This window comes from Echiichthys vipera (genome assembly GCF_963691815.1).
Source record: "Echiichthys vipera genome assembly, chromosome: X".
In the NCBI taxonomy this organism is placed as follows: Eukaryota; Metazoa; Chordata; class Actinopteri; order Perciformes; family Trachinidae; genus Echiichthys; species Echiichthys vipera.
Genome location: NC_139825.1, coordinates 9,655,786 through 9,679,019, shown reverse-complemented (window position 1 = coordinate 9,679,019; position 23,234 = coordinate 9,655,786). Strand labels below are relative to the sequence as shown.

General features: G+C 40.3%; 1 protein-coding gene across 1 annotated transcript in view; it reads left to right on the top strand.

Annotated features, from left to right (window-relative positions):
- The first annotated feature begins 585 nt into the window (after positions 1-585).
- epha8 (eph receptor A8) overlaps positions 586-23,234 on the top strand; it is a 156,538-nt gene continuing 133,889 nt past the window's right edge. Inside the window, exon 1 of the mRNA XM_083939932.1 lies at positions 586-742. Coding sequence (XP_083796058.1) covers positions 655-742 — 88 coding nt within the window. The 5' untranslated portion in view covers positions 586-654. The remainder of the gene's footprint in view (positions 743-23,234) is intronic.

Genomic DNA, 23,234 nt, shown 5'->3' with positions numbered 1-23,234 from the left:
TAACACACACAAAAACACACATCAGCACTGTGAGGACACTATCCTGCACCTGGACATACAAATAATAGCTTTATGAATACAATACAGTGGATCGATAACCGATCATTCGCAGACATGCTGCTGTTTTCAGTTCATCTCATCAGTCAGATATTTGCCACTGGGTAGGTGAGAGTGTGTGTGGGAGAAGTGAGCCAATGACAAGAGAGAGGGGGGGGGGGGGGGGTGCAGTGTGCCAGCTCAAGACCCAGAGAGATAAACAGAAAGTGAGAGTTGGCCAGGCAGGTAGGACGGGAGGGTGTGGCAATGGAGAGAGCATTTAGTGTGCCATGGCAGCCAATCCTGAGCTCTAATTGGCTGGTGAGACTTTGACAGACGCACTTGTCCCTCCCCCTCCTCCGACTGTCTGTCGAAAGTCTATGTATGTATGTGTGTGCGTGTGTGAGGGAGCCGGCAGACTGAAGCGAGCCACAGAGGCAGGCTCTAACTCCAATCCAATGAGCTCGCAGCCCTCACACTCACACACTCTCTCCTCAACACCGGCTCTCGCTTCAACCCTGGGACACAGAAGAAGGAGGAGAGGAGAGAGGCAGCGAGTGGCAGAGAGAGAGGGAGAGAGAGGCAGAGGGAGACTGGCTGGGTGTGAGGGAGAACACCATGGCTTCAGATCCGGGGCTGGCTGCGATGCTGCTATGGACTATATCACTACAGGCTCTGGGCACCGCAGGAACTAACAGTAATGAAGGTAAGTATTAATACATTTAAAAAAAACAGAGTTAAAAAATGCATATTCTCTGACAGCGGGTATTAACTTAATATATGTGGAGCTCCTGGAAAACACTGCCAACGTGGCACAACACTGGCGTGTTTAGGTGTCATAATCCGGAGCATGACATCAAAGTTTGCTTTGTACAACAATCCAGGAAATTTGGGCAATGTCTGTGTGTGTGAACTTTTGACATTGCTCACATTTGCCTAGGTTGCGTGTCAGCTGCAGTAACAGTGTCTGCTGCGAGGTTAGGCTGTGACGTGAAAAGTGTGCGTGGGTGTGCGTGTCTTCTCCTTTTCCATCCTGTATGTAATCTCACTTGTGTATTTTCTTTAGAGCTTCTTAAGTGTGTGTGTTTTTATGTGTGTGTGTTAGTTCTCTTGTCACACACTGCACACTTTCTGCACACTTTGCTCCCTTAAGCCCAGCCTGGGTTTGTTTACTTCCATCCTCCTGTCCTTCATCCTTCCACCACGAGACAGAAAACTGTTGTTGTCACTTGTTCAACTTATTCCACACACACACACCACAAAGCCCCCCAGCGCCCTTCTTTATGTGAGTGTGCTTGTGTGTGTGCCTGTGTGTGTGTGTGTGTGTGTGTGTGTGTGACAGGGTGCTTGACATAGGTCTTGTCTCAGGAGATTGAGTGACAGCAGCGATTCCACTGTTAAGGCCTTCTTCGCCCTGATAGCAACATTCAGCTTACCACTGCAGGGAAAAAAGCAGCAGCAGAAGAGGAAGAGATAGTGGGGAAAAGAGAGAGAGATCAGTGCTTTGGTTGAGGTGGGATCACCTCAGCAGCACAGAGGTGAGGGCAGCACTTATCCTGTATTAAGCTGTGTGAAGTCGGGATGGGATAGTTGGGCCGCCTCAGGTCAAACAGAGCGGGAAGCGAGGAGCGCCGTGCAGACAGACGGAGATTCAGTCCAGTCAGATGGTCTTATATGTGTTGCCTCAGCTTCCACCACTTGTATACCCGCCTTTAACATACTGTGTTATTTGCAAGTCAGATTTTATTTCCTTCTCCTTCCCGCTGCCTGTGTTTGAACCGTAATTTCACTCAATGACTTCAATGTCGAGTGTCTTCATCTTTACCCCTCTTGTGTCTTTGGAAATCCATCCAACGTCTACTTTGATGATTGTTGCCCTCTGCTGATTAACCATTCACTGCGTTTAGATAAATAATGTGTACTGTCACCACCACACTTACTGAGTTTAAGCATTTAGTTTGAGGTATTTTCTCTCGGTCCACATTAAATACAGAGCACATTGACCTGACCATCTGTGTCCAGGTGTGAAAAAAGAGTTCCTCAGGAGTTGAGTTTGTTTTCCTGTCCAGCCTCGGTCTGCAGGTCTAAGTAGTTTTCCACAGAGTTAAACCGCAGAAGGGATTACTGCACTATCGAACAATTGTTCGCACACAAAACACAAAATGGTAAAAACTAAATTACTCCAACAAAAGATTTTCTTCTATGCAAACTCTTTATCACTCATTAGTATCTTATTATTTCTTAGAATTGCTATTGGTTTTGTACTGTAATACTTGCATAAAATCCAGATTATGAGCACATTTTGAAACCTAAATCATTTACCTTGTAATGTAAAAATAAACCGAAGCTGGTTAAATTACAAAAAAAAAAAAAAAAAATCAAACTGATGTTAGAGATAGACAGGGGAGGGATATGACATTTAATCAGACCAGGGATGTTGCGTTTATGTCATAAAATGTTTAATTAAATGATTCAGGGTCAGAAATCCCCTTAAAACAGCAATTATGTCATGAGATGCTAAACCTGAATTCCATTTAATACATTATTTTTATCCTATAAATAAAAAATATAGTTATTTACTATGAACCTTTATAAAACATATATGCCAGTTATTTTGTGCACCCCTTTGAATCGTCTGATTGGAGTCCTTTCAGGTTGACGGCTTGATATATTCGACCACAGACTGTAAAAACAGTGTTGTAAAGTTGCGAGTGAAGGGTTTGGATGGTATTTTGGGCCACCAAACTCCCACCCAAACTCATATTTGTTCTGCCACAAGAGGAAAATGTGTGCATATCGAATAATTAAAATTTAACAAAAGTTGATCCTATATAGTTAACATTTAATTCAATGTGAATGTGATTTCTATTCACACCAGTTCATCCTGCTCTCGCTCCATGGAAAAAAGCCACCAGAGAGTTGTGAATATACCGTTCCTTAAAATTACAATTTGCTTTGTTCAATAAACACATGACACACAAATCCATTCTTCAAGATCCTGCAAAAGAGTAATCTCTGCTTTCATTCTATTTTGGAAGTGATTAAGAGCTAAATTTTTATCAAGCCCAAACAAATAGTTAAAATGACAACTGAATGCATTTTTAAAATGGAAGTGACGAAAATGTAATTTTCCCTCTTTGCTTTGGTTTGGCTGTGACTCGACTCAAGGGCTATTACAAATATTACACGTACATGGAAGAGATAACCTTTGGAATGAACGAAGAGCTGGAAATTAAATTGGTGGAAGAACATGCAGCTGCTTACACAACTATGCAGACAGAGCATCACTTCACACACACACACACTGCTACATACACAAAACACTGACAGACAAACGCTGTGTTTTTGTACATATATATGGCTAGACATTTTGTTTTTGTTTATGGTTCACGTTTGTGGTCATATTCATCTTGTGAAGAAACAAACAAATGACCAGAAGGTTTCTGACTATACACTCCTCTACCACTGCTCACTGACACAATAAGGTCAACTAATTGTGTATGTGGGAGTTTTCAATCCCGTCTTCATCGTAACTAAAATGTCCTTCAGACCCTATCATTTATTTGTTTAGTGTGTGTGTGTGTGTGTGTGTGTGTGTGTGTGCGTGGTAAGGGAGAGGAATGTGATAAAGGAAAAGGCTTTATTATTTTTACATTTCAAAATGTGTTTGTGTTTTTCTTCAACAGGCGTATACATTCATTGCATTCCCCGAGAGACATAGTCATTATTACAGATTAAGATTGCAGCTTTTTTTTTTTATCCAGAAAAAGAAAAAAAAGAGAAGCGGCTGGGATCAGTGAGACCAGCAGGGATGTAGTGGTGGAAGTTAAAGCCTCCTTCGCTCAGTTTACCCACATATTTCATCTGCAGGGACGGAGCTGAGCACTTTATAAGCTGATGTGAAGCTTAGCTTTCTTTTCAGATAAATGTATTTGTAGTATGAGAAGTGAGCGGTATAAAGACTAATTCATTGCAAACCCTATTCTTTTGTAAAGTTAAAAGAAATAGATGTTGGGAAAAGCGCTTTAAGATGCTGTTACTGTGCAAACAATGTATCTCCAAAACTTTTCATGATCTCATAAAACAGGTCTGTTTTTAGCTGTGTTTTTTTTTTCAGATATTTCAAGTTTTCAAATTATTTAATTATTACTCAGATCATTTTCTCAATCCATTAAGGAACCCTTAATTCATCAGTTGTTCTCTAATTTAAAAATAAATAAAATGGAGATACATGGTTTTCATTGGACAGGGATAGTATTGTAAAAACAGAACAATGTCCATCTCACGGGACACATTTGACAAACATCCCTCTCTCTTTGCCCATTTTGCCTTTTTACTCTTTATTGTAAAATATGGATGGATGTGCGAATTATGGAGTACATTAATAAGACTTATGAAATAAATATTCAGATGAATAACTACAGAGAATATATACAGTATATATATATATATATATATATATATATATATATATATGTAATAATATAATCCAATACATTTTGAAATCTCTGGTTGTTTTATGATAAAATGTTATTTATTAATATTTTTTATCTCCTTATTTTATTTTTAATTCCAGTTTTTATTTAAAAGTGTCCTGTTTTCCAAAGTCTCTTTCTTTATGAGCTATTTCTTTTCCCAATGTCAATTTTATTTCATAATGCTGCTTTTCATTAAAAAGTCTGACAATCTGCACAAAGAACCGGTTATGTGATTGGCTCTTTGCTAATTCTGAGCATCAGCCAATCAAATAAATGATGGGATGAAAATACATTTATAGTAATGAGCTGAGACAACTTCATGATTATATAAGTGTATTGGGCACATTCCAACACACGTATTGAAAAACATTTTTAAATTGTATTTTGAACACTTTATGTCTTCATAGTTGTAGTATTTTCCTGTGATACAATAACAACATTGAGAATCCCACTTTCAAAAATGTATTTCTGAAACTTTTTCCTCACTGCCAAAGAAAACCATAAACATGATACATATGCCCTAGAACTAAAAGTAATTTCAGAGTTCGTCTGAGCAAGGTAGCAACTCGCTGAATTAAAAGTCCTTCAAAACAGCTGGAGCTATCTGGTGCAGATACCAGGGTAAGAACCAGAGGAGCGTAAATGACAAATTGGGCAAAAATGATTGATAAATCTCTTCTGCCTATAGGGTGCTTTGGAGTTATCAACCAAAAAACAAAACACCCGACGCTGAACTATTTGTGCCAAATTGCATATGTGCACTTAAAATGATAGAAAACTATATTTTTGAATGAATGTCAAATTATGTTTTATTACGTTTATTGTCACACGCATGTTTATCACGTTTTAATATTACAGCCTGAATGTAATAGAGTCAGGACAAAGTATGTTAATTGTTTGAAAAGTTGGTGAAATGTTACTTACGCTATTGTGGTTCTTACTGCTACAAAACAAAACAAGGGGAAACACTGGTTACTGTGTGTGAGGGAAATGGCCACATTAATGTACTGGTTAATAGTATTACATCAGCCTTCAGATAAGTCAGTGTAGGCCAACCACACTTGTTGTGTGTACTGAATCATTTGCATGTATGGAGATGGTGTTACCCTGAGCATCCCCTCCAGTCTGCGGGCACTGTCCCTGATTCAACTCCTGCATACTGTTTCACACCGTCGCTTTCCCAGCGGGGTTGGAGAGCGTTTCTTTAGGTTGTTGTTAGTGCTGAGGAACATGAAAAGACCCAAGCAGCGCACAGGACTCACTACTAATGAGCAAACTGTAGGTGGATGATTATTCCCACATACCTGTGCTGCAGGAGGACCATGGAAGAAAGAAACACATTGGCGGGGAACGATGAAAAAATTAACTTGTTTTCATTGTTCTTAGATTTAAATGTGTGATTTAGAAGCAACAAAATCGCAGGAAAAAAACTGGAAACAGAGAGGGAAAATTGAAAGGAGCCAGACTGCTGGGAGCTGGGGTTACCCTCTTTGTGCAATAAAAAGCAACAATTTTGGTTGTGAAAAAAGACAGACAGTGAGGCTTTTGATTTTGATCAGTGCTACAGCAGACTTTGCTGTTTGTATTGATCTCTCCTCAGTCAGTAGAGTATCTGCTGCATGTTTAAGAACATCACATGAGAGGAAAATGTAGGAACTTGTCATACTTAATAGCTTGGAGGGAAGATCTTTCTGAAACAGATTACAGAGAAAAAAACATTTAATCTCTTGTAATGAGTGCTGAATTTGCAGTGTGCAGTCCTTAGCGTCTTGCTCAAGGACACTTTAGCAGGCTCACTGACAAGAAAATATGTTTTACTTCATGCGTATTTGAGCCTTTGGAACTACCTCTCCCAACCTTCTCACCACACACAGCAGCCCAACTATATCCTGAAGTTTGACGCATCCAAAATAGATTGCAAGCCTCATTAGTCAGTCTCTCAGTGTGTTTCTTTCACACGCATACTTGCTTTTTTTGTTTGTTTAGCTCAATCACTTAGACCTGTCAAGTCCTAGTCTATAATAGATAGAAGAACATTCGGAGAACCCTGTAAGGGGGTTGTTCTGTGCTAACACAGTACTATATTAATTACTCAAGGTTTCACCCTGAAACTATGAACTATGAATTATTGTTTAAATATGGGTTTTATTAATTGCTCTTTGCCACTAAATGACTGCTGTGTATTTATTTGCATCACTTTAAAAGGAATAAAAGAAAATTCACGCTTCACCAGTCATGGCAGTGATTGTGGACATTGTATTTTCCCTTAACTCGTGCCTGATTTTCAGTATCAGCTCAATAGTAACACTTTTCCAGTGTCATCATGAATAGGGAAAGCCTGTATGTGCAGTGTTGTGGGAGCACATCAAAGAACCAGGGACGGTGTGAGCTGCTGCCTCACTCTGTCTGCTGTCTTGACACAGGTTGCTTTCGGCCGGCTGGCTGCTCCCTCTTTTCTCCCCAAGGCACCGGTCTTTATTGAGACATCAGCCTTGTTAGCCAGCTGTCCACAGGAATATAGGAGTTACCAGATCAATAGAGCCGGGCCTGCCAGTCTTCCTGCACTGCAGCCAGAAGCAGACAAGGCCTCAGAAAGCAGGGGCCTCTCTTGAGCCCTTTCCATCCATTAGCAGGACCTGATGCTGGGCTGGCCAGAGTTCAGCAGCCCCTGGGCCAACTCTGCTATGCTGTGTGATTACAGCTGTATTGTTGTTGGTAATTTATGTTTCTCTGCTCTGCTAGCATGTGGGTTACAAGATCCTTCACTGGGATGGCAAGAGTGAGAGTCAGTGAGAGAAGGTTCTAGGCAGCTCTGTAATGGGCTGGTGTTGTGGTTGTGTTCGCACATCCCTCCTGGAGAGAGATCTCTATGATGTTCCTTTCATGTGGACTGATGAATGACGGAGATTTGGGTTTGCAGCAATAGCCTTCTCTCCTCTGTTATAGACAGACAGAGGAACACAGCGTGTGTTAGACACTAGAGAGGCTGTGTGATAGAGTGATACACAGACACACAGAGAGAGAAGGAGCAAAGGACAGAAACGAAAGGAGAGTGTAAGGCGGTGACGGGTAGAGAACAAAATGGGATGAAGAGAGGGTGTCTTTATCAACACCAGCGGAGAGCGTCTAGCTGATAATTTGCTGTTCTCAATTCCTTTCAATCCATTAAAGGATTTAAATGTTCATTAAATTTAACCGAAGCCCAGGGAAGGTCTAATACACTCTGATAAAATGCTGGCAAACCTGCCAACCTGCTCCAATAGCAAAATAACCATCCAACTAATAAGGTCAGACTCAGAGTTTGTGCTCATCTCACTTTTGTGAAGAGTGCTTTCTTTGGGTGACAGTGGCTCCAACTGCAACAAGCTGAGAGCGTAGCATGTGAATCCATCAACAAGTCCTCTAAACTAAACAGGATGATTGTCATTGCTGTCCCAAACTATTCATAAGCTTCGTCTGATCTGATCATCCTTCTGGCAGGATAATATTGTCTGTATCTTCTTATATGCATGTTTTCTGATCAGCCATCTCTATTGTTGAGGTTTGGTCAAGTTTAGGCAATTTAAAGTACTTGGCTTAGGTTCTATAAAATGTTGGTCCTGGTTAAAAGAAACATTTACGGGTGATAGGAGACTAGATGTCAACAGTGAAACAGTGAACAGTCTAAAGGGGTTTTGCTGCCATGTGAACACGCCAAGGGAGTCATAAACAGTTAGCTAACATTAACCACCATATGCTACTAGTCATACCAGACCAAATAAGACAGTGGCAGCAAAACCCCTCTGACAGCCTTCCAAAGTTGTAAAACAAACAGTTCTATTTTTGTCAGACATCTCACCAAAGAATTCACCTCTGGCCAGATTTCCCTCTTCTTTTTTCACTGGAAGAACAAAAACTAAAGGCAAATTCTTTATCACTGCTCCAGTGTCAACACATAACCCAACATTAGGCTTCAGTAAGCCACAGTCTGTGTAAACATGTGAAAGCATGTCATAAGCTCAAGTCTTTTTCTTTCCTTGTAATGACGGTTGACAGGCAGTCTCTAGGGCCAGGTGGCCACCTACCATGTTGGAGTGTGTACCACAGTTGTAAGTCAGTTGTTTGTGTTGCTGCAAACAAACCACAAATGAGACCCTTTCTTGATGTGCATCCGAGTGTGATTGCTGTGTTCATATATGTCCAAATCCACTGGTCTTTGGAAGGAAACACTCCCTCACTAAGATAAATCAATCAGGTCAATAGTTTTATCACAACAGCTCAACTGTCAGTAAACAGACTGTGCAGACGTGTTGTTTCCCATTCCACTCGCTCTCAGCCAGGTTACCTTTTGATCATGTCTTTAAAACAACTGACTAAATAGACTTTTAGGAAAGTCGTTTCATTTTTTGATGATTATACAAAATAAAAGCCCCTTATATATAAGTTCTTATGGTGTAGTGCTTGTGAGCTTGGTGCTCATTTCTGACAGATGTGCTACTATACTGTATAAAGTATAAAGTTTAAAGTATTTGTGGTTCAGGGCAGGTTCGACTGGATGATGAACGGTGCAGATAGACTCACACACACTAGACACCATCAACTCTTTTAATTCCGTAACGCCGGCTGCTGTGAAATCACACACTTTGGTGACATTTCACCGCCATTGCTTGGTCCTGTGTGACTGACGTTAAAACAGGTGTTGCTGCGTTCCTTCATTACGGCGCTGTTTCTTGAGTGAGTAAATAAAAGAGATAAAGAATGAAACAGTATTCAGCCTATAGTGCTGGAAACAAAAAAACGGAGTATGAGTCATGTTCATGCTAGCAAAGTAAACACTGGTGTCAGCCTAGACACCTCATATCATACACAGGAGGATAGATTCATCTCTTTGTGGCAGGTAAGCTGCATGCTCAAGTATGATGTAGTGAGCCCCAAACTGACCATGATACAAGGTGATGGATCTCTCCTAGGGCCTGTTTCCATAAGGAAATAAGTTGTTTTACACCCTGTAATCTGTCCATATATCACACGACTGATGTAATTAATATGTGGCGAGGGAGGGGGTGAGGTGGGGTAGATAACTCTTTTCTCATCTAATTAAAGTCCTGACACACATGCACACCAACCATCCAGAGCATGTATGTACAGTATTCACAGGGTCGCTCACACACACATACACTCCACCTAACAGAAATATATGTGTGGGGATGATATGAATGTCTGGTATATGTGGAGCATTAGTCTAAATAAAGGGAATGAAAGTGTTTTTACTGTCTAACTTATAGACACCGAGAGGAAAGGGAGGAGAAGAGGAGAAAATGACTAAATCAAATGAAGGGTATTTTGGCAAAAGGTTTGTAAAAGTCTATTTCAATGTCTTGCATCAGTGCCTCGTCTGTGAGTTACCTCCTGCTGAAGTAACCACAGCATTAAGTGTTAAAAACACTCTCCTTGTTTAGAAGACAGGACTGTTTGTGCACTAAATGAAGCCTAAAAAGAACATTCACACGTTCAGACCTCCAATACATTAAGAGTATTCTTTAGTAATATAATGTCCTTTAGTCAAAACAATTCACAACCATCAGTACACATTGGCTGCTGAAGAAGGAGAAGCTGCAATTTTGTAGTTACACTGCCTAACCATAATTCATTTGATTTATTATTACTTTTTGTTTTATTTCTCCTCTTTATCTGTTGCATTTTACCTCTAACATGACTATTCAGGACAGTTGTACATGTGAGATCCTGTAGAAATACAAAGAGTAAATTTAAAGCTGAACGACATTGATTCTGGAAAGCTGCCAGAAAAAAACCTAAAACTGGATAAAAAAAATAGATATATGCTTCCAAACTGCTGTAGTTACAGCCTGAAAAATAGGAAGGACTAAATCTTAGAGAAGAAATGAAGATGTGACAGACAACCCCTCCAGTGTGGCTAACACACAAATAGCGCTAAAAGCAGAGAGTCCAAACACTTCTATATTCTCCTCTGTTGTCTTCTGTGTTCTATTCATACTGAGTTCACACTGCTAAATGCATTCATCTACTCACACTCAAATTAGATTAACAACAAAACTTGTGTTTCCCTGCAGGGCTGCATAAGGACTTTGCTTGGTTGTGATGAGGAGGAAGAGTTTGAGTTAGCTCCGCACAGTGACTTTCCACACTCTGACACGTCAGCCTTTGGGGAAAACACACACATTGATACAGCAACATTTAATCACATGGAGTGTGTGTTATGAAGGGATACTGTGTCATGCACCTTGTTGCTGATGTTTTATCCCCTGACTGCTTCATTTTAATGGTTGCTCATAACAATGAGAGTTGCTTCTTCGTGTTGTGGAGTCGCTGCGTGACAGCACTCATTCAGGCGGACAGCATGAGGACTTTACCATGACTAGGCTGCGCACACACACACAAACACACACACACACACACACACACACACAAACACACACACACACACACACACACACACACACACACACACACACACACACACACACACACACACACACACACACACACACACACACACACACACACACACACACACACACACACACACACACACACACGCACACACACACACACATATATGCACATTTAAGAAAAAAAGTCACATTAATGCACGTGAACACTTAAGGGTACATCAAGACCTTTGGTAAGAAGAGAACGCTCATTAATCACAATCATGACCTATTATCCACAGGGGATTACTGGATTGTAGAGCCACGATCAGGCCCGACCCTATGAGCCCACATAGTTTCTGTCCAAACTCGTTTTAGGTCGTTTAATTGAACAGATAACCCGAAGATGGCAGTCACAAACGGGTTCACAGGCCATACATTATTCATGACATTACACAGCCTTTAAGGTCTTCAATTAAAATGAAAAAGGTCCAATTCGATTCCAGTCTGCAGGAATTTTGACAAATTACACTTGGCCTGGACCCAGTGATTTAGGTCGCGCAGAGAAAGAAAGCTCTACTGGATTGGTGCTTCATGCTAACGTTTTGTTTTAGCTTATGAGAATTTAGCTAAATTAGCATGCTTTATTTATAAGTACGTAGCGTAGATAATATGAAAATATTAAAAATTAGACTACAATCTGCATTAATTATCTAAACAATTGATTATTTCTTTCACATTAGATATCAGATATTCTGCTAACCTAACTTGCAATCAGAGAAATGGTTCTACTATGGTCTATTTTATTAACAGTAAATTATATTACATTAAATTATTTATTTTTAAAAAAAGTTATATATCAATAGCTTCTAACATTTTTCAATTGCTAAAAATGCACAGTACTGTTCCATCAAAATCAGTATTATTTTGTAGTAGGCTCAAGTAATGTGTCGGCTGTGTTGACAATTTCTTTTTTTTCTTTCTTTGTTAATTTATACAAGACAGAATAATAGGAAGATGCTTTAACACTTTTTTATTTCTTACAACAAATAAATAACTTGGGCAGTGACACGTAATAATGTTTGATGTTTTTACATTGAGGGTTTTATACCAAACAATGTAAAATTATGGTATTTTGGAAAATGTACTGTAAGGTTAAGCATAATTGCACTAAATAATTAAATTGCTATTTATTACACGGTTTTGTTGAACACTCGATTCTGATTGTTCAGTTACGGCATTCTACAGTCTGTTATTTTGAATAACTGTTGCAGTTCTGATAATAGACTCTGGATGAACATTTTTTTTAATCATAAAGATATTTTTAAATTAATACTTTCCATCAAATTATTGATTTCTTAGTAAGTAACCATGTAATAGGTGGGATAAAGTAGGTGTAATGTATTGTGAATTAAACCCCTTCAGGGTATTCACCCTGTCAGTGTTTAATTCACAATAATGACCTCCACGCTCTACATTATCCCTAACATGTGCACACATATGTACCAATCATAGGTCAAAATCAGAATTATCTGTTCTGGCAATATAAGTAATTTAGTGCTGCTATACCTAGTCAGTACACACAAAAATAAATTATTATGATCTTTAAGTTTTAATCTAGAACCAATATCCTATTATTAAAGAAACAGAGCCACAGCTCCCATAAAACAGCCGTAATTCCCATCACCTCTTGGTTTGACTGGAAAGACAGCGGCAAGTTATTACTGCACAATAGACTAGCCTCTATTAAGTCATATAACTGTGTTAAATCAGTCCCGGGGGTTGGGAACCACTGCTTTAATTGACATATTTTATGTGTAACTTAAGTGGAGTCATGACCAGGTATGGTATAATTTAGGCCTACTTCATCTTATCTATCTATGGATATTCCACACTTTCTCTTTAAGCATGCACACTTCAGAGCAGAAATAGTGATATGACCATGGCTTATGAGACACACTGACTGACAGTAATTATCACCATTCATCATTAAGCATAAGCCAGTGATGATAAGAGCTCTTTATGTAAAATGTCATCTCTCTGAAACGATGAAAATGATTAAAGGGCATAAGTGTGAAATAGAGACATACATGCAGCATGCAGGCTGAAGCGAGCTGACAGCACGGGAGCCGCAGGAGGAGCAGGCAGAGAGCAAGAAAATAAATAAAGAATAAAAGTCATTTTATTTATTAAGGAGGAAGGCAGAGGGAAAACTGGGCTTGTACAGAAACATCACAAAGATCTCTGGACTGAGAGCCAAGTCTGTATTGATAAAATATCACTGTTGTCTTGACTCAACTATTCTCTCTGCTCCTTCTTACTCCCTTTCAGTAGAGCATAACCTCTGCATGAACTCTCTCTATCATGAATCAATAAGTTGAGGCCTACTCTGTTAGCTTATGCAACAGCAGGACATGCAAAAAGTCAAGGGCTCTGCTCTGTTCAGCAGGTGTTGCAGATATCGTCAACCCAGATCTCTGTGTACGCTATCTGCTGCAGAAATCACACTGTCATGTGCCGACAGACTTTTCTATTTATCTTCTTGTTTTCATCTTTCTCACTCCCCCTCACTTTCTTTCCTCACCTCTACTCTTTACTCGCTCTATAAATAGCTGTATGCTTCTTTTCCGCTACGTCTATACCTCTCTGGATGTTGTCCCAAGGGAACCAAGCAGGCCTGGGCAGCAGTATTGCCAAGTATTCACTCCTCTCCCCTGGGAAAGGATGAGCCTCGCTGGCCCTGAGCATCCTCCACCCTCCATCATGCAGCAAACACTATGCCTTGCAGGGAAATACAAAGCAGGGTACCATGCTCCAGCCTGGGAGCACCTGCTAAAATAAGATATGTGGGATTGTGCTGGAGAACTCTGGCCAGTGTAAATCCAGTCATTTCGACACCACTCCAGCAGAGGAGCAGACCCTCCACTGCCCACTCTTTCTGACCTAATATTGTCATTTTGGAACGGGGTGAACTGGGGCATGTTGACAGTGTATTATACTGTTGCTGTTGTTTTTTTGCTGTAGTTTATTTATTTATTGTGAAGTGCAGTCTCTAGTGCATTTTTTGCTGATATTATGGAAAAAGTTGTGTGGTGCATCCTTCCATGTCACATTTTCATAACAATTTTGGATGCCTTGGCAGTGATGATGATATGTGCTGTTGTGTCTCCAGTGTAAAAATAATACATAGGTTAAAGAAACAGCATATCCATGAATGGATGTTGCAATGTAAGTACTGTTTTTGGATATGTGTGTATTTTCTTTATCCATGTACAGCTTTGGTGATGCAGTGAGATGAGTTTCAGTCCCTGTTCAGTACTGTAATTGAAACTTAAATGTTTTAAATGTCTTAAATGTTTTTCTAATAGTTAGTTATAAACAAGCACAATGTGGTCATATAATTCTTCCCATGTTTGCTTGATATTGATTAAGCAGTAAACTCAAACATATTAGAATTCTGTGCTGCACTCCTGAAGCACTGATCTGGCAAAATCAACAAATCAAAAATGTATGAGCCAGGTAAGGATTTCATCAAGCAAGTATCAAGCATGTGACCTATTACTGTGGAATAAGGCTAGAAACACATTTACCAGCCATGTTTTCATTCTGACAAAGCAGCCGTACAGTATGTGACGAGTTGGGATGAAAACAGGTTGCACCTAACAAATCAGGTCTTCAATCTTCGTTAGCTGTCTGCTGGGGTAAAGAAAGCATCCTGCTTTGTTGTGTTTTTAGCCTGTAAAGTCCTCAAGGGTTATGTTTTAGTGGATATTAGGTGTTAAAAACCTCATTTATTAAGTGTTTGGATTTTTTGTTTCTGGAATAATAAAGAAACTGGACACTGTACCATGCAACACATGTCTGTACTGCTTTCACTGTGCCAAGAACAAAATGCTTACACCACAATAGAGACACAAGGAGAAAAGAAGGGCCTCTGGGGAGAAAAACTTCAGGGAGAGTTTGGAGAAAGATGAGACAAGGAGGAAGAGGAGGAGGGAAGAAGGTTAGTGTAGGTGTAGAGGTAACATGATGAAGTTTTAATTATCCCAGTGGGGAAAAAGACCACTGCTGCAACAAGTAAAGCAAAAGATGAACAGCAAAGATGAAACAATGCAAGACTAATGACCAAACCGCAATTTTAGCTCCACATTTTAAATGAGATGTATGGAAATGAGACTGTATGATTTACAGCCGATGGATGCAGCTTCGGGGTCTGAAAAGGGAAGCTAATGCGGAAGTGCCTTAAATCTGAATTAAATCAGCAGGGGGTGACTCCACATAAAAAGTCAGATTGTATAGACGTCAATAGAAAATGAGCCTACTTCTGACTTGATTTATTACCTTAGTAAACATTTTCCTAATGAGCTTATGGTCTCAATCACTAGTTTCAAGTCTTATTCAATAAAGCATGATGTTCATTTAGTAAATTATGTCCTATTTAGCTGTGAAGTGGCTCTTGGGTGTTGTCAGAGTGAAATTCTTTGACCCCCTCACAGTTTGTTTTCACTTCATTTAAGTTAATTGTAATATTGTGGTCATCTGAAAATGATCAAGCTAACGTAGGCCAGATAAGGCTAGCATTAGCTGGTAACTTTTCAACGACTATAAAAACGACATATATGGGCACCCTGAAGTTGTTTAGCACTCCTCCCCAGCAGCAAAACTAAGATGGTGACAGCCAAAATGCCAGTCTCCAGACTGAAAGAAGTCCCCAACAAATACGCTATTTCCTCCTGTACTATGGTGACCAGATGTTTTAGGAATTTACTGAGCCTTTAAAAAAAAGAAACTTTGTACAGTATTTGCTTGTTGTTAAAGATTTGCATCTTTATAGGAACCAATTACTTGGACTTAATGCACAAACAGGACATGCAATTAATGGAGAGATGCTAGAATGAGGGGGCTGCCAGTGGACCGGCGCTCCGAGCAGTTGGGGGTTCGGTCCTCACAGGGACTCGAACCCCGGTCGAACCAGCGACCCTCCGGTTCCCAGTCGAGTCACCTATGCACTGAGCTACTGCTGCCCAACCAAGTGTAACAAGCAATCTGAAGTCATATATTTTTACTTAATTTATTTAACTAGTTCTCCATTAAACTATTCGCTTAAAACACCTTTATTAAGAATTTAAAAGCAGCATATAAATCTTTATTAATTTAACTTATTCATAAGTCTAGAATATAGTTCAGTGATGGCTTGTGACTCAAGAAATTAGGGGGGACAGGAGTACCAACCAATGGTGCTTACATTAGTCGGCTACTTATCACTATTTTCAACAACAAATTAAGCAGTACTAGTAAAGTGATCCCAAAATAACTTAAAAAAAACAGTACATGGAACTAGAAAATAATATTTCATACTGTATACCTTTGGCTCAACTTAACATGGAAAAATACTGTGTTTTGAAGTATAGGAGGGGGGGTGGGATGAGGGGTGCATCGATTGGATACAGGGGTGGCATAATGTGTAGTGACGGATGTGAGGTTGGGAGAAAGCAGTTGCAGCAACACAAATATGTTATGTATTGGGTGTGATTGCAGCTTGGCGTTTTGCCCCATGTGTTGTGGTTTATTTACAGCCCATTTGTCATCCAGAAAGCTACACAATCTTGTTCCTGACTTCCTACTCCGATGTACTGTTACAGTATATCTTGTCAAACACAAACCAGACTCTTAAAGGAAAATTTTGCGTAACCACACTAACAGCTCAAGGGATATTTAACAGACTTTACAGAGATTCATTAAAATGTACTGTCTCTCTTCTCTTGATATGATCTTTGTAAAATGATATTGAGCGTATTTTCTTAAAAATGCCATCTTCTATTGAAAATACTTTACCCATTTCAACCCAGGTCTGTCATGGCAATATGGGCATTTGATTCAAATGGTATCTCATTATGTGACATCCTTATTTGCCAAAATAAAAACATCCCTTTTAAAAGTATGTCATGCAGCACAGTCACACCTAAGGAATTGTGGTCTTGAAACTTTTGTTTTATGGTTTTGATCTGAAAATGCTTGAAAATACTTTATTTTTGCACCCGCCGTGCTTGTGTACTTGAGTGTCCTTGTGTGTAGCAATAACATGATCCCCTACTTCTGTGCTTCTTTCTCCTCTGTTTGCTCACAGGCACCAAATTAACAATTTGCAAATCAAATGAGTCATTGAACACCCTTATTATATTCCACCTATCATTTCGCGTGTCTAATTTAGTTCAGCACACTTCCTTAAACCTATCACTAGCTATCATCAGCATTACTGTTTTTAAAACTGAAAAATAATAGGCAGCACTGGTTATTATTCCAATTAATTTTGTATTTAGTTGGTTCTGCCTTGAATGAACAAGAGCTGATAGTGCTTTTGTGAGAGGTTGTAATTTATGTGGACTTGTTCTCTTAATGGAAGAGTGGGGAATTGGCGTTAGCACTGCGGAGCAAATGCAAAACAAAACTAGAAAGAACATAAGATGGCTGTGTGTGTGTGTGTGTGTGTGAGCATATGTGTCTGAAAATAAGGGAGAGAGGGTTGTGTTTTGGCAGAGCTCCTCTCATCTCTCTGAAGGCTTTATCATCTCTGGTGATGAGGAGCTTTACAGGCGGCGAGAAGAGAAGGAAACGCTTGTTAGAGAAGGGAGGTGTTGATGAGATAATTACTCAGCTGTCATAGTCCCTGTCTGGACAGTGCCATCAATGTGTGTGTGCGTGTGTGTGTGTGAGAGTGTGTGTGTGCGTGTGCTTGTGTGTGTGTGTGTGTGCGTGTGTTTGTAGTCACTGGCCACTTCATTAGGTACACCTGTTCAACTCCTTGTTTACAAAAATATCCAATCAACCAATCACATGGCAGTAATCACGGGGCGGCTGTGGCTCCTTCGGTACGCATGTCGACGTGTCCTTGGACAAGACACTGAACCCCAAATTGCTCCCCGTGCTGCGCATTGTTGTGTAAATGTTGTGTGAATGGTTAGATAAGATGGTATGTAGATGTCCACTGCCATCAGTGTGAATATCTGTGTGAATGGGTGAATGTGACAAGTGTGAAAGCGCCTTGAGTAGTCAAAAGACTAGAAAGGCACTGTATAAGTACAAGTCCATTTATCATTTAAGGGCGGACTCACACTGTCCGTCCGTACCACGCCCCGTGCTTTAGGGTACCTGTCCCCCCCTCCCTCTCCCCCCGCTGGCCAGCCCGTTTGTACTCACACTGCCTGGGCCTCGCGCAAATGCTTCTTGCCTGTCCATACGTCATCAAGCCATAACATGTCACACACATTGATTGACGTCATCGCGATGTGTCGCTTTGTTTACAAATCTTTCCATAGACCTCAGAGTTTCTGTGCGTCTTGTTCGACTGTTTTTGAACATTTTAATCCGACCAAATCTGCAGTAAACACTCCACCTCCGCATCACACCAACGTGAACCTTTCGACCACCATTGTTGTTGTTGTTAAATGTCCGCGCATGGTCCGTCTTTTTTTTTTTTTTCTATGTCTGAACAGGAGCACATAAAATGACGTGAGAGCCGCCGTAGGCGTCGTGCTCGTGCTCATACACGTGCGCACGCTCGTGCTCGTACATGTGCAAGCACGCTTTACAAAAGCCCACCCCTCTCAAACGGGCAGTGGACGGCCAGCTGGCCGCAGCTAGGCGCGGAGTGGTTGCACTCACACTGGTCAAACGAGCTAGGCTTTACCCGTATGTGTGAGTGCGCTCTAACTCACTGCATTTAGACACTGTCAAGAAAGATTTGATTGAGTTCAAACAAAGCATATATTGGGGAAGAAAAGTGTAATTCCGGCGTAAAATTATCCCATGGTCTTTTTTTAGCACTTATATACCTCAAATAAGCCATCGAGACAGTTGGTACACTGGTACAATGCAATATGTTGCTCTGTAAAATGACATACAGTGATCTGATGTTAACCTAAAGGGACTTTATTGATATATTCATGAAGACACTCTATAACATGGTTTGATTTAAGAAAACAAGCAATGCATTTAAATACAGGCATTTTTGCCTATATTGTGTCTTAATATTGTAGCATTGGGGGGTAGCTGGGTAGCTCATGGAAGAACGGGACGGGACTAGTTGCTAGCTCAACTGAGCCTAGATGTATTCCCTTGCCGAAGCACAGCTAACCTGAGGTTGAGGTGTCCCTCTGGAAAACAACATACAACGTGGCTAATCTAATCATCTAATAGACTAAGAATATGGCTAAATTTAAAAGGTCTGTCAAAATGAACACTGGCCGATACGGGTCACTAATAACTGCTTGTTTGTCAAATCACATGTTTTAATTTGAGTAAGTGTTTGAGTGAGTGTATGTAGATAAATTATTATTATTATTATATATATATATATATATATATATATATATATATATATATATATATATATATATATATATATATAATAAAATTATTATATATTATTCAGGAAACAAGGGAAGGTCCATAGTACAATAAAAAAATGTATACTTATTGTGTGTGTTTAGACACTTGGTGTAGAATAATGGCAGCACTTTTTCCCTTGAAATTTAGGACTGTGTCATTTGGGGTGGAGATGAGGTTTTGTGAATCTGCTCTATTCTGCCATTTACTCCTTCTATAGTTATACAGTTTTTCTTTTTAAAGGTGACATTGTTGTCGGCTGTATGGATTCAACGCAGGTGCTGCAGGCAAACTCCATTTTCTCCAAGACAGCCCATAATTCTTCTATGTTGACTTCAGACTCATGCACCCCCTCTTTCACCCCACCATGACCACTGCTAGGGATAGATAGATTGTGTTTGTCTGTGCGACCGTCAGTGCATATCAAAAGCAATGGCGGTCATAGCTGATTTGATACATGTTCACAACATGAATGCCAGGCCGCAGGCGTCCACATAGCCGGGAACCTACAGGTCAGATTGAGTCCTGGGGAAAGGTGGAAAAAGTAATAGGGGAGGAAAAGTTGACCACCGCCCAGGGAAATATGTGGTGTGTCTCTGAGCGAGCAAAAACAAGATCTCAAGTTGGCAGATAGCTTTTTCATTTGGCACTCTCCGAGATGTGGACGTGTTTAGGGGTAGAGAGGGCAAGAGAGAAATCGGTGGAGGTGGTAGTATGGGGACGCGTGGAGAGCTGGTATTGGTGGTTTGTGTTGCTGTTATGAACAGAACGCAGTGAAACAGTAAAAAACTAAATTTCAAGCCTAGAGTCCTTGAGGAGAAGCACTTCGTCCCTTCACCCACCCTGCCAAACAAAGGCTTTAATCTCTTCACTGCTGCAAAACATTTTGTTGGAGCTACAGGACCCTCTGTCTTCAAAGCTAGTTCTCATCAAGGTGAAGGTCAATCAGGTGAAGGTCAATCAGTATCAAATCAAGTCTTGCTTCAATCCATTTGTGTTTTGGCTTCACCTGTACCTTGCTGTGACAAAATCTGAAAATTAGGTTTAACCAAAACCTGTCCCCAAAGGTGGAGGTTTGATGCAGTCAGTGAGAGAATCAGGCTTCCCTCCTGTTTTCCTACATGTTAGAAGAAAGGAGAAAAAAACGTGCTAATTATTGCCTGTCCTTTGTTTCATTCACACAGTTCCTGTCACATTAAGCAAAGCACCAAACATTCTCCTAAACCCTATTGCTTGTATGCAAGTCATAATTTAGACAGCTAAAGCAAATTAGATAAATGACTCCCACCACCTTCAAAGACAGAGGGATTTCTAATTTGAGAGAAAATTAAATTAATACCACTGGGAATAGAACATGAATCCTCACACAGCCTGATATGGTTATAATACACCATAAACTTGTCCTTTCTTTTGGCCTTTAATAATAACAGTATAGCAGAGCAAAATTCCCTTCGTGCGTGGAAGAATTATTAAATCCACTTGTGCCAGCACGCTGCTTTCATTATGTCACTTTGGTGGGCCAATGAAGAGCACTCAGAGGAGTGTAATTGGCGGCATCCATTTGTGACCTTGGCTAGAGTGCAAGGGGCCAATGCATCATCAGTACGAGACGACGGGACATTGGCGCCTGAGGGAGTGAGAGGAGAGAGAAGGCTGGTAGATGGGGAAGGGATGGGGGGAGGGATGAAGGATGGTGGCACTGCCATCTGTCTATGTGTTCTGACCCACTGCCCTCCTCAGCAGCCCAGTGCCCAAATTAGGAGGAGTGAAACACCAGCTAATTGCAACATGTGAGTGTGTATGTGTATTTGAGTGGAAGCAACAGTCTTTACACAGAGAAATCACACAGCTCCACTTTTAAGCTTCCAGATTTTTATGGAAAAATACTCCAGTCTTATTATCCTAAATCATAAAGTGGAGCTGTAGCAGACAAGAGTGCTCTATCCCCTTTTACCCCATACACTCTATTATTGTGAATTGTGGGTGTAGAAGAAGTGACAAATTGACACTTCAGACCAAAACACAAAACTCTCTCCAACAGTCGTAACCAAGCACTGTTTAATGTTACAAGTCTTCTTGCTATGGAAATACATTATTTTCAGAATAGCTGACTCCTGCTATCTGGAGCCAAACTGCATGAGCCGCTAAAGAAGCTGTACTCTGAGATGTTCTCCTGTTACTTTTAGAAAACTCTTGTTATTAGCCATACTGGTGAACTACAGTCAGCCTCCTGTTATTTGTGCCAGCATTTTCACATACTCCATAGCAGCGAGCGAGTCTCAGGCAAAACAATGAGACTGAACATAATTGACTGGCATCATGTTGGTATAATGCTGTAAAATGATTTACAAATTTGCTGTTTGTAAATCACTCCCTCAGCCAATGCCAAAAAGTAACCTAAGGCAGATTAATACCTCGCAGCCGAGCCACAGCCAGCTTAGGTTTCAGTGAGATACCATTAGCAAGCAAGCTATTGTTAGCCAGCCAAGCTGTAACTCAGCTTGGACCTGGCATTGGTCATTTATAAACCGCAAGACATTCAACCTACTGTACAGGAGAGTTTATTGACATGACAATGGCAGAAGATTTTTGTGTCAAAGCGAAAAGCCAAAGAAAACTTCAATTAAACGCAGTCTTTTTTGCTCACCTGGTGCGGCTTCATATTTTGACAAATAAACACAGGTCTCAATGTGTTTGGATGTATTAAACCTCTTAAAGCATGCCTAGCTACTACTAGCTTGCTCTGTGCTGGTTAGATTATGCATACAAATATATAGGGTTCATTCGTTGGTCAAAATGGACACGCTACACATCGTTAGACTGGTCAGAGTCTCCACAATTCAGTCAAAGTATAATTCATTCACATTTACTGGTGTCGTACCATAATGGTGAAGATGAAACGTAGTGACTACTGTGAGATATTAAAATTCCAAATATATGTACATTTATTTTGTTATATTTCTTTAGTCTGTTAGAACACACTAATTAAATTAATCAAAGTGTTTTTACACTAAAAAAACAATCCAAGTTCTGAATATTATCATGTGAAGTCCGTTGTTCATGTCTGCTGACTTGTCAAACGAAGACTGCACATTTAGAAACAATATTTTCCTCTTGTCCTGCACTGTGTAGTTGAGTATCTCTCTGTTGGGTTCAGGCCTAGACCACACAAACACGGGTATTTTTGAAACCGAACTTATATAGCCCCCAGCTAAAAAAGAATTTGTGGCCACACCATCGGTGTGATAAAAAAATATCTCCGTCCACATAAAACCGCAAAATCCGCCTCCGTCAGCTGGTCATGTCTAGAGTGCTCCACAAGTTTACCGTAGCACATTGTCACGTCAGACAGTGTCGACAAGAAATTGAGTTTTTTATTAGTTTTCCTGTCTACACGACAGCTGAAACTGGACTTGGGAAAAAGTTCACCTTGGACTCTGGTTACAAAAAACTCCAGTTTCAGGAGCCCACAACTGCAGTTATGTGCACATGAAAGGCCAAACCGTGCATAGAAACGCATGGTTTCAATATAAAATACCTGCGTTCGTGTGGATGGCCCCTTCGTTGTCAATCCTTTTTCTTTCTGGTATGACAATAGGTTCTAAGAGGATAGAGGTGTTGATGTTGTTGTGTTGGCATGCCATGCGCCATAAATTCACTTTTATATGCTGTGGGAGGCCAGAAATAGACACAGCCTGCTGATATCACTGCAGCTGGGTGTCAAAGTTCTTTAAAAAGTCCAATTATTGTGACTACACAATGGCCGCAGTGTTTTTATTTGTTGTCATCTGCTTCATGTGGCATTTTAATTTTATTTGACGCCTATGTTGTCCCACTCTTACAGATGCAATAAAAGTGAACCTGAAAGTCAGATCAGTTAAGACACTCGGTCTCATCAGGTAGTAGTGAAAACACCTGTGTACCATGGCTGTACAGACACTTTAAG